The 11,050-nt window shown below is 36.5% G+C and overlaps 2 protein-coding genes across 2 annotated transcripts; one reads left to right on the forward strand and one right to left on the reverse strand.

Moving 5' to 3' along the window:
* Window positions 1-382: 382 nt before the first annotated feature.
* On the forward strand, window positions 383-3,886 carry gcnt7 (glucosaminyl (N-acetyl) transferase family member 7). Its single transcript, XM_037678803.1, has 4 exons — window positions 383-621; window positions 919-1,660; window positions 3,258-3,353; window positions 3,592-3,886. The coding sequence occupies exons 1-4, from the start codon at window positions 415-417 to the stop codon at window positions 3,834-3,836; spliced, it is 1,290 nt and encodes a 429-aa protein (XP_037534731.1). The 5' UTR covers window positions 383-414; the 3' UTR covers window positions 3,837-3,886.
* A 1,129-nt stretch (window positions 3,887-5,015) lies between these two features.
* Window positions 5,016-10,172, reverse strand: rtf2 (replication termination factor 2). Its single transcript, XM_037679829.1, has 6 exons — window positions 10,007-10,172; window positions 9,645-9,739; window positions 7,862-7,955; window positions 6,649-6,788; window positions 5,634-5,716; window positions 5,016-5,068 (listed from the first exon to the last, which is right to left on the reverse strand). The coding sequence occupies exons 1-6, from the start codon at window positions 10,073-10,075 to the stop codon at window positions 5,016-5,018; spliced, it is 534 nt and encodes a 177-aa protein (XP_037535757.1). The 5' UTR covers window positions 10,076-10,172.
* Window positions 10,173-11,050: the final 878 nt, after the last annotated feature.

Genomic DNA, 11,050 nt, shown 5'->3' on the forward strand with positions numbered 1-11,050 from the left:
TATTGTGTTTATTTATTTATTTGCTTAACTTTGTAGTTTGTGGTGCATTATACAGAAATGAAGCAGAACATGTATCCACAATTTAATATTTTTTATTTTTTTTCTAGTTTTAATTCAGGGCCTCTAAATGCCATATATTGCTGCAAAAACTAATGTACAGTCCAGAAATGCAGGAGTTTAAAAGAAGAGCCAGAGACAATGGAAGTGTAACATGTCAGATAGCAGATATTATTAGACTAAATTTGGTGCCTTGGACTAAAAACTGGTTTCAATAATTAGATTCAACCTACATGTTTAACCCCATTTATTATTCCCCAAGGATCTGGAAACATTCTGCAAATATAACTGGATATGTTTTGTTTCAGGAGCTTAAACTTTGGTGGTGCTGGCAAACAACAGAGCAACTGGATTATTATGTGTCAGCTTGAAAGGACAAAGTGCAGCTTCCTGTTATGCCTTGGGATGGGTATTATTATGTGTTCATTAATTTATCTGAGGATTAGAAAGCCAACTGAGCAAAAATACCTACACTCTCCAAGCTGCAGACCCTTCTCCCCAGAATGTAGACCGTTTCTGTCTGGTTCAGAGAACAAAGGATTATGGTATCGGCTTGACTGCCAGGTAGGCGTTTTCCTCATTTACTGGGAGGGGTGTATGATATTTATAAAAACGTCTGGTTCAATTTTGATCAAATTTCAATTTTATCTACTTTCAACTTCCAGTTTGTTGTAAATCACAGCATGCAATATGTTCTTATTCATTTGACCTATCTAAATGCAAAAATGTTGCATCAATACATACATAGCATATGAGTAACTATCAGACATATTAGGAAAAAAAATAGAAATGGAATGTGTTGATAAAGAAGTTGTATATACTGATATGCTAAGTTTAAATGTATATTTCTTGTGTCTACAGGTCAAAAGCTATATCCTCAATGGGTATCTGAAGTGTTCAAGACTGAAGAAAGACTTACACTTTATCAACAGACCGCTCAGTCGTGAAGAGGAGGACTACCCTTTAGCTTTTATTGTCACTGTTCACAAAGACCTGGAGCTTTTTATTCGCATGTTGCGAGCCATTTACATGCCACATAATGTCTACTGTATTCATGTTGATGCAAAAGCTCCACGGGAGTACCAGGTGACCATACATAAGCTTGTTAGCTGCTTTCAAAATATATTCCTCTCCAGCCGCAGCGAGACAGTGACATATGCTGGGTTTTCTCGCCTGCAAGCTGATTTGAACTGCATGAAGGATCTAGCAAATTCAAAGACAGCTTGGAGGAAAGTGATAAATTTGTGTGGACAGGATTTTCCCGTCAAGAGCAACCTGGAACTAGTGCAATACTTGCAGAGCAAACAGTGGCGAGACAAAAACATGACACCTGGCGTCAAACAGCCTATGGCTATGAAGTACAGGACACAATTCCAGTATAAGGAAATCAAAGGGTCGCATGTAGCTTTAAAAAGTCCACGATTGAAAAAAGGCCCTCCTCCTCACAATTTACAAATTTACTTTGGAACAGCATACTATGCTCTCACAAGGGCCTTTGTGGACTTTGTTCTGAAAAACCCCATAGCTCTAGACCTCTTGGAATGGTCCAAAGACACATTCAGTCCAGACGAACACTACTGGGTGACACTCAACCACATAAAAGGTAACTTGTTTATTTTACAAAGCCACATGAAAAATCCACATTATTAAAATATTATAATTAATGAGTTTGAAATTGGGGCAAAATAGTAGTTAGAGCTGGGGTGTCATGGTGAAAAGGTTGTAGGATCACTTCCTGGCCTGAGGCCTTTCTGGGTGGACATGTAGATTTACTCTGGGTACTCCAGTTTCCCCTCACAGGCTAAAAACATGCATGTTAGGTTAATTGGTAACTTTAAATTGTCCCTAGCTCTGAACGAGAGTGTGAATGACTGCTTGTTTTGTCTCTATGTGGCTTTGTGATGGACTTGCAGCCAGTTCAAGGTATTGTCCTTCTCTCGCACAGTGACTGCTGGAAATAAGCATCAGCTCCCCATGAGTCGAAAAGAGGAACTGGGTAAAGTTAACCTTTTGGCCAGTGGCCGTTTACACGTCTTACATGGGGGAAACTAAACAACCACTGGCCAAAAGGATGGCCCAGCACAGAAGATCAACATCATCAGGCCAGGACTATGCGGTCTACACTCATCTCCAGGCCAGCGGTCACTCGTTCAGTGTAGGATATTTTAGGATAACAGATTTTTGTTTTCCCTGAGTTACAGGAGGCACTTATCTGATGTATTGCTACAGTCACTATAGAAAGAAAAGTGGTCTAACCATAAGTGCATAGACTGAAGCCTGGTATGGCAGATTGATTGATTGATGTCATGTGAATGCACTTTAATAGGCAATGTTGCATCCTCTTGTATTGCAATTGTGTAAAAGGACATGTTTGTAAAACTAGCATTCACAAACTACTTGTTTAAACGGACTCCAAAAACTGCTAAAGCAGAAAACACAATTTTAGAAAGTCATAAAACTAAAATTTCCTCACTGTTAACACACACTATATACATATACTACATAAACCACAAACTGCTGAAAACAAGAGAGAATATAAGTTCAGTTTTAAGGTGCACATGTAACTTGACTGGTAAATCTGGGACCAGTATTTGCAATGGGTTAATCTTATTTATGAATAGGTAATGGCACCATTCAGATCATATCTTTAGAAAAACTCGAGGAGTGGCTTTTAGATTCTATTTACTGGAAAAAGGAAGCAGGGATGCATTAATTGCTTGGCTGATGACCGGAAACAGAGTATTATTAGCATGACTGCTGATCTGCAGGTACAGAATCAAGAAATCTATTTATTAGATAAATGGCAACTTTTATAAACAAAAATAAATTAATGGATTCACAAAAAACAAATACTGTAATTTTCTAGAAAGTCATTTATAATTCTCACAGCAGTAGTAAATGTGACCTTACATAAATACAAACTCAACTAATACATTTGCAACTGATGCGATCCCTCTGACAGCTAAACATGATCACACAAGAAAAACTTTCTAATGGAATATCAAAAAGTGTAGAATCAACACAGCTGAGATCTAAATATCACATTTATGTTTTGTTTCTTTCTCTAGGTTTTACACAATGTGTTTGTAGTTACAACCAAAACACACACACAAAATATATCACAATGAACTGAATTTTAGTAAGCAATAAATGTTTGTTAGGCCACAAAATAATGACTCTTTTTCTTTAATTACATGAAGAAGCTCCTGGCAGTTGGATTGACGGAGGTTGGGATGGAGATATCCGGGCAATTAAGTGGTGGGATCAAGAAGGACAAAAACACGATGGTTGCAAAGGTACTATAAAAAATATATATATATTTATTTTGTGTTGTGTTACATTACTCTATTACAGCTTTAGATCTGGTGATCTTTTGGAGATGTTGATCAATACAGTAAATGTGACTTAGACGTTCCAAATAAAGTCGCTATCTCCAAGTCTACTAATCAACAAACAGCTGCTAAAGAGCACAAAACAACAACAACAAAAATCCTAATAGAGAAAATGTCCTCAACTGCTGATATCAATGTTTAGGACATTATGTACGAGGCATCTGTATCTATGGACTGGAAGATCTTCGGTGGATCATCAACAGAAACAGCATGTTTGCCAATAAGTTTGAGAGTGACACCTATCCTGAAGCGTTGGACTGTCTGGAACAGTGGCACAGAAACAAAGTGCTGAGCAAGGCAACTGTTCCTGAAGATCCATCATGGCTGCTAGCTACACAAGACACTTTGAACGGTGGTGACAGTGGCTTCTACAACAGCAGTGCATGAGAACACTGTTGACATGATAAACAATGCGTGGTAGGTTATTTACAAGATGTGTTAAAAAAATGTGAGTGGAAAAAAATAGAGCTGAGAACAGAAGAACTGCACTGCGTAATGACAAACAAATGAGTTTGTCTTTTTATATAAAACTGAAATATTGTTCATCTTTTTAATGTATGCTTCATTTAAACATATTACAGAAATGACTAAATCATATAAAGGTTAGGTTCAAATATTTAATTCTGTATAATTATGTATGATGTTCAGTTTTTATTGCACTTGTTGAACCATTTAATGGCTATTTTACCCAAATATATTACCGTTTTAGGAATGAGAAGAAAGAAACCGTAAGGGCATGTTTTGTCCTTTGTTTTTCACTTTATTCCTCATTTATTGCACATTGTAACAGTTTCACTTTATTTTAAATTAAAGTGGAAAATATCAAAGTGAGGGTAGAGCAAATTGTGATTTAGGTTTTTTATCTCTTAATTTCAAGTTTTTATTTGAATCTTGAAAATATCAAGGCGTTAAACTTACGGTAAAATAGTAATTTGGATTTAAACTTGACCACAGTTTGTGACAGACTTTTATTAAAATGTGCAACGTGGAAGACGGGAGCTATGCATTTCCAAACAATAACAAAAGTAACACCAACCACACATGCTCAATTTGGTTTGTACTAACTAGATGATTTTCTCCTATTTGTCTCTTATTTGTCTTTATGATTAGCCATCTGAATTCTTATATAATCGTGTGTCACAAAAATGCACAGGTATTCACAAAAAAAATAATAATAATAAAAAAGAGCGAGGAGTGTCAAAATATTTAACTTAATATTTTTCCAAGCTTTCTGCATTTGAAATATATCAACATTAAATTAAGAACAGCAAAATTATGGGTAAAAATTTAACAAGGACATGCCGCCAAAATGCAGGATAAAAATATTAAATACTTCATGATTATTTTATATAATAAGACATGTAACTTTTCTAGTGGTTTTATTTTTACAACAAACTCAAAAACCTGATCTTTGACCGATACCAAGATGTTTTTACTTGGGACAACAACAATGAAGAATGGCTATCATTGACTGCCTTAATGTCTCAAAATAGTCTGTGCATGGGAAACTGTGACTTCAGCCTTTAAAACCCACAAAATCCTGACATGTAAGATCTAAAAATAGGTTCAAGAGCTGCCTTTGTGAGATTCCCATGTGGCTTCCATTGGGTCAGAAAATACTTTAGGGAAAAAATTAACTGTAGAACTAAAATATAAACAAATGACAATAAAAAAGGATAAAGTAGTATGATGCATCTAAATGTATATAATGAAGTACGGTATCCGCTTCTCATGGAACTAGAGAGAGACGTGCTTCACTTCACTACAGCTTGTTTAAACAGCACTTTTTTAAAAGCTTTCTGGACAAATGATCGTGCATTTAAAATGATAATATTTGGTCAGACACATCAGATGTCAGTTTTATTTATAGTTGTTTATATATTTTTAAATAGTTGAAGTATAATAACTCTGTCTACTGTCTTCAATTTCATAGGTACATAAAACATTGACCTTTTACAGAGACCTGGTGTTTTAAATTACCGGTGCTCATTTATTAGCAGCAAGGCTGTACATTTGAAACTGTTAATGCTATAATACACCTGTGTCATCTTAATGCGTTTTATGATTGGTTATTTATTTGCAATAAAAAAAAATTAAAAAAAAAACTTGTTTAAGGAGCTCTGCAATGATGTGGAAACAAAAAAAAACAAAAAAATTTTTTATTAATAATAATAATAATAATACCTACCTTGTGGCAGATTTCTGTCTTGACCTCTTTCAGGGCTCTCTCTGAAAACACACAGCCACAGGTCTGCAAGTAACAGAACCTGAAAAAGGAACGTTAACATTCACATTAGTATTCTCTCATTTTCCAGTTTTTCTCATGTCAAAGTCTATTTCCTGGAAATGATGAAACTAAAATCCTATAAATTACATAGATAAAAAAAAAAAAAAACGTCTACTCGTCGTTTCCACCCATCATTCCAACAAGACAGGTGCTCTGCAATCAGCTAAAACTCATGTTTCCTTGAGAAAAAAAAAAGCTTTGCTATCAAGTTTTTTAACTAGTGACTGTGTAACCTCAACCATGATGTTAAAAACAATATAAAGGGATCGTTGTGGACTTCTGAAAGAAGGGAAGAGTTCACAATGTTCTTGAAACAAGATACATTTGGGTGGAATGTGAATGTAGCACACTGCTTAAAATTGTTCACGTTTCTTCTGCAACAGTCCCATACCTAAATGTTTTTTTTTTTTCAATGCACATGTACACATGCACGTGTCTGAGTGTCTTCATATCTGCATCCACTCTGGCAGCCTATTGATCTATTCTTTGGGTTATCCTGTCATTGGCATGACTTCTAAAAGTGTACGATGACTGTACTGGTTATTAAAAAAAATAATAAAAAAAATAAAAGAATATATATATTTTTTATCACAACAGCAGTTCTGAAGTTAGAAGAAGAATTGTTTATTTTTATTAGCCTCCTATAGACTGAATAGACTAAAACACATAAAGCTATTTTAAAAGTAACTTATTACATGTATAGAATTATAATGACAAACATTAGATACTGTATAATGAAATATTGGCATTAGAATGTTCCATTAGACTAAGTTTCAGCTTTAAAGCCAAAATATTTTTTTGAAAGGGACATACTCCAAGATGCAGAATTTCTGAAATCATACATTAGTTCCTGTGTACAGCCTCAGTCTCCTTATCATGTATTAATAGGTTCAAGAAGAATATAATGTTTACCTGTGCTTGCCATTCATCTCCAAACCAACAACGGGACAAATGAACATGCCACAGTGGATGTCCTCATACTGGTCTCCTTTTGTATTTCTTCTCTCTCCCTCCCATTCAGGGTTATCAGTCAAGTTGAGCTCCTTTATATCCTGAGGAAAATAAAGCAGATGAGAAAATCAACACATTTCTGTTCTGAAATAAAGGTGGACACACAAAAGGGTTTTCAGACAAATACAGTGGTGCTTGAAAGTTTGTGAACCCTTTAAATTGTTTTATAGTTCTGCATAAATATGACCTAAAACATCAGGTTTTCACACAAGTCCTAAAATTAGATAAAGAACCCAGTTAAAAAATAGGATAATAATATTATACTCGGTCATTTATTTATTGAGGAAAATGAATCAATTTTACATATTTGAGAGTGGCAAAAGTATGTGAACCTTTGCTTTCAGTATCTGGGGTAAACCCAAACAGGCCTAAACCATGAAACCACCACCACCATGTTTCACAGATGGGATAAGGTTCTTATGCAGGAATGCAGAGTTTTCATTTATCCAAACATAACACGTTTCATTTAAACCAAAAAGTTCTACGTTGGTGTCATCTGTCCACAAAACATTCTTCGAACAACCTAGTGGCTTGTCCACGTGATATTTAGCAAACTGCAGATGAGCATCAATGTTATTTTCGGAGAGCAGTGGCTTTCTCCTTGCAACCAAACTCTGCAAACCAGTCCAAACTGTTTAGAGAAGGTTTTGTAACCTTCTCCAGCCTGATAGGAATCAACAAGTCTTTTTCTGAGTTCCTCACAAATGCCATGATGCCATGTTCATGCCATGATGCACTTCCACAAACATGTTGTGAAGAGCAGACTTTGATAGAGTAAAGTTTACCCACTCACACCTGATCATCGTCCAATTGATTGAAAACACCTGACTCTAATTTCAGCTTCAAATTAACTGCTAATCCTAGAGGTTCACATACTTTTTGTCACTCGCAAATCAGTAATATTGGATCATTTGCCTCAATAAATAAATGACCAAGTATAATATTTTTGTCCTACTTGTTTAACTGGGTTCTCTTTATCTACTTTTAGGACTTTTGTGAAAATATGATGTTTCTCATCATATTTATGAAGAAATACAGAAAATTCTAAAGAGTTCACAAACTTTCAAGCACTACTGTAATTTTATATTACAGCCCTATAACTACGGTAATATACCTTGATTCCGCGAATGTGTGCCACAGCCTCAGTGTTGGGTCTCTCAGCAGTCTTATCCAGAAGGTATTCAATAACAGCATCTTTGTTGTAAAGCCTGAAACATGACATGAAGAAGACTTTACAACTGAATTAAGTGTTTAACAATTCACATAAAGGTTGCACGAACCATTAATTTATGTTCATTAAATGGTAAATGGACTGTACTTATATAGCGCCTTTCTATCTAATCAAGATACTCAAAGCGCTTTATATTACAATCTGTGCCCTCATTTACCCATTCATACAACACTCTAGAATGATTTGTTCATTTAGCTTTGTATAGATCTAATAAAGAGTAATCAGAGCTTTAGCTCACATTCATACACCAATGGGACACACATCGGAGGCGATGAGGGGTCCAGTGTCTTTCCCATGGACACTTCAGCATGTGACTGCTGGTGGATTCGAACCCCCAACTCTTGCATTAGAAGATGACTGCTCTAACCACTCAGCCACAGCCGCCCCCCATTATGACCAGGGAATGCAAAGAAAAGCCATTTCAAAATAAACCGTTTGGCATGTTGGTATCATTGCATTTACAATATGCAAACAGTGTAGCTGGTGAGTGACATGCATGCTCCACACATCATCATCTTCTTTTGGATGTTCTCTCTTTAGGGGTTGCCACAGCAAGTCGTCCTCCTCCATCTCACTCTGTCTTCATTCCACTACTTCCACATCCTCTCTAATGGCATATAAGTATCTCCTCTTTGTCTTTTTTCCTGGCAGCTGCATTTCTAACATCATTCTACCAATATACCCACTGTCCCTCCTCTAGACATGTCCAAACCATCTTAGTCTGGTTTCTCTAACTTTATCTCCCAGTTATTCAACCTGTGTTGTACCTCTGATGATCCAATTCTTAATCTTATTCACCTTTGTCACTCCCAAGGAGAATCTCAATATCTTCATCTCTGTCACCTCCAGTTCTGTCTCCCGTCTTTTCATCAAAACCACTGTCTCCAAACGATACAACACAACTGGTCTCACTACTCTCTTTTAAACTGTTGCTTTGGCATTCACTGCCATTGGCACAAATCACTCCAGATTTTTTTCTCCATACACTCCAAAATACCTGGACTCTCTCTTTCACCTTTTTGCCACACTCCCCATTTTCCTGGATAGTGGACCCCGAGTACTTGAAGTCCTGCACTTTAGTGACCTCTGCTCCTTGTAGCTTCACTGTTCCACCTGCCACCCTCACATTCACACATGTACTCTTCTTGCAATGGCTGACATGCATTCCTCTTCTTTGAAGTGCATACCTCCACCTCTCCAAGTTCTCTTCCAACTGCTCCCTGTTCTTATTGCAGACCACGTCAACTGCAAACATCATAATCCACGAGATTCCTGCCTGACCTAATCTGTTAGTCATCTGTCCATCAACAGAGCAAACAAGGCCAAATCCTTGAAGCTTGCTCCACGCATACACAATAAAATTAACTCAGTGAATGTATTAAAAGTTGCACAAAACTGAGCAATACACTGAAACACAATGTTCACGCTGTCCCACTATCATATATGTTGCTTTCTTTTAAACACCACAGGATGGGGTTCATTATTACCAAGTGTACCAATGAATGTTATTGGTTTATTTTATTTATGACATAAATGTACCTAACAATAACATGCACACACTGGGAGAGTCAGAACTGAAACGTATATTTGATATATATATATATATATATATATATATATATATATATATATATATAAACACGAAGGAAGAGAAGGCATCTCTTACCTGCCCAGTTCACAGGCAGCGATGGGACGTCTGAGTTTCTCCTGGCTTAATGCACAATACTTCCACTTGGCAGCTAGTTCAGCATTCTTATCAACCTGGAAAATTCAGACATGACGGACGACATATTAGCTTCGTCTTTAGCCTGAAAGCTAACCGGAAACTACAGTATAAAATGCCAATACATCCAACAATTGAAAACATATATCCACTTAACTAATTTATTGTAACGGAATTTAAATTATGTAAATGTAATTTATGTCACAGACAAACGACAAGAAGTGTACATTTAGTTTAGCTCGTTAGCGTTAGCAACCGATCCTCAACCATTTGACATTCAACGAAAGTGGAAACCAATACCGCACCTTCTCCACTTTTTTGGGGCCTTTCACCAACTCGTGTCTTTTTGGAATCGTTCCGCCATCACATCCCATCTTGAAAACTGGTTTGCAGATAAATTGAACCGATTAGCTCACAAGGAACAACGACGGTGATCAGTGACAGGAAGTTACTGGTTGTAAACAACGAGAGATCCGCAAAGCGCCGCCGCATGTGTTGCCACCTAGTGGCACACAAATGTAATGACATCACGTTAGTTGTAGTTCCTATTCTGGACGCTGCGTGGCAGCATTACGCAATTTATTGATTCTCTTGAAACAGTTGAAGTCCACTGTTAAATATGAGATCTTGAGGACCAATAAATATGTAGAAATTGTGCATTAGATTATTTTATTTTTATGTTGTCTTTTAAGGTTTTTTCTTGTTTTCACTGCACATGAACATAATTTCTAAGTAAGTACGTAATTTAAAATAGGCAAAGTATAATATAGTCTTTAAACGTACAATGGTTTTTGTAAATTATGTAAGAAATTTTGCATTAAAAATTGCCTTGTCTAGAGATTTGCATCTACAGCTCCCTTGATATGACAACACACAGGAATAAAATTAACTCAACTTCACATGGATTACTTCACTCTTGTATTGCTCATCCATCTATTAGACATTTTCAGGCAGCCATTAAAGTCAGAACTAGTAAGTGACATTAGTCTGGCTTTCAGGCCTGTTGTCAGAGTGGTCTAAAGATGAAAGTTTCCTTGGAAGATAGTTCAATGAGTGCTAATGAGATCTGTTTCCTGTGCCTCACTGGCTGCAGATTAGTTTACTATCGATGGTGCTGTTCAAGAGCGACCATTAGTTTGGGGAATACCTCAGTGGAGACATCTCTGGCGGCATGACTGATAATCTGTGTGGAGGAGAAGGCTGAATAAAACACAAAGCTGGACTTCATTTTGACTGAGAAAATAGGTTTCAGCCTCTTTTCTCTCACCTCGCTCGAGCAGTTAAATGCGCTCTCCCAAAATGCAGCAAAATGAATAAACATAAACAAAGAAACATCTCACCGTTGTGTC

Source organism: Nematolebias whitei, chromosome 7, assembly GCF_014905685.2.
Source record: "Nematolebias whitei isolate Nwh7 chromosome 7, NemWhi1, whole genome shotgun sequence".
Lineage (NCBI taxonomy): Eukaryota > Metazoa > Chordata > Actinopteri > Cyprinodontiformes > Rivulidae > Nematolebias > Nematolebias whitei.

Excerpts from the sequence above, each read along its gene's own strand:
- rtf2 (XM_037679829.1), bottom strand. The coding sequence starts at position 10,075 with ATGGGATGTGATGGCGGAACGATTCCAAAAAGACACGAGTTGGTGAAA. Across the intron at positions 6,789-7,861 it reads CACACATTCGCGGAATCAAG|GATATAAAGGAGCTCAACTT; the intron begins GTATATTACCGT and ends TATTTTCCTCAG. Across the intron at positions 5,717-6,648 it reads GAGATGAATGGCAAGCACAG|GTTCTGTTACTTGCAGACCT; the intron begins GTAAACATTATA and ends TTCCTTTTTCAG.
- gcnt7 (XM_037678803.1), top strand. The coding sequence starts at position 415 with ATGTGTCAGCTTGAAAGGACAAAGTGCAGCTTCCTGTTATGCCTTGGG. Across the intron at positions 1,661-3,257 it reads GACACTCAACCACATAAAAG|AAGCTCCTGGCAGTTGGATT; the intron begins GTAACTTGTTTA and ends AATTACATGAAG. Across the intron at positions 3,354-3,591 it reads AAAACACGATGGTTGCAAAG|GACATTATGTACGAGGCATC; the intron begins GTACTATAAAAA and ends ATCAATGTTTAG.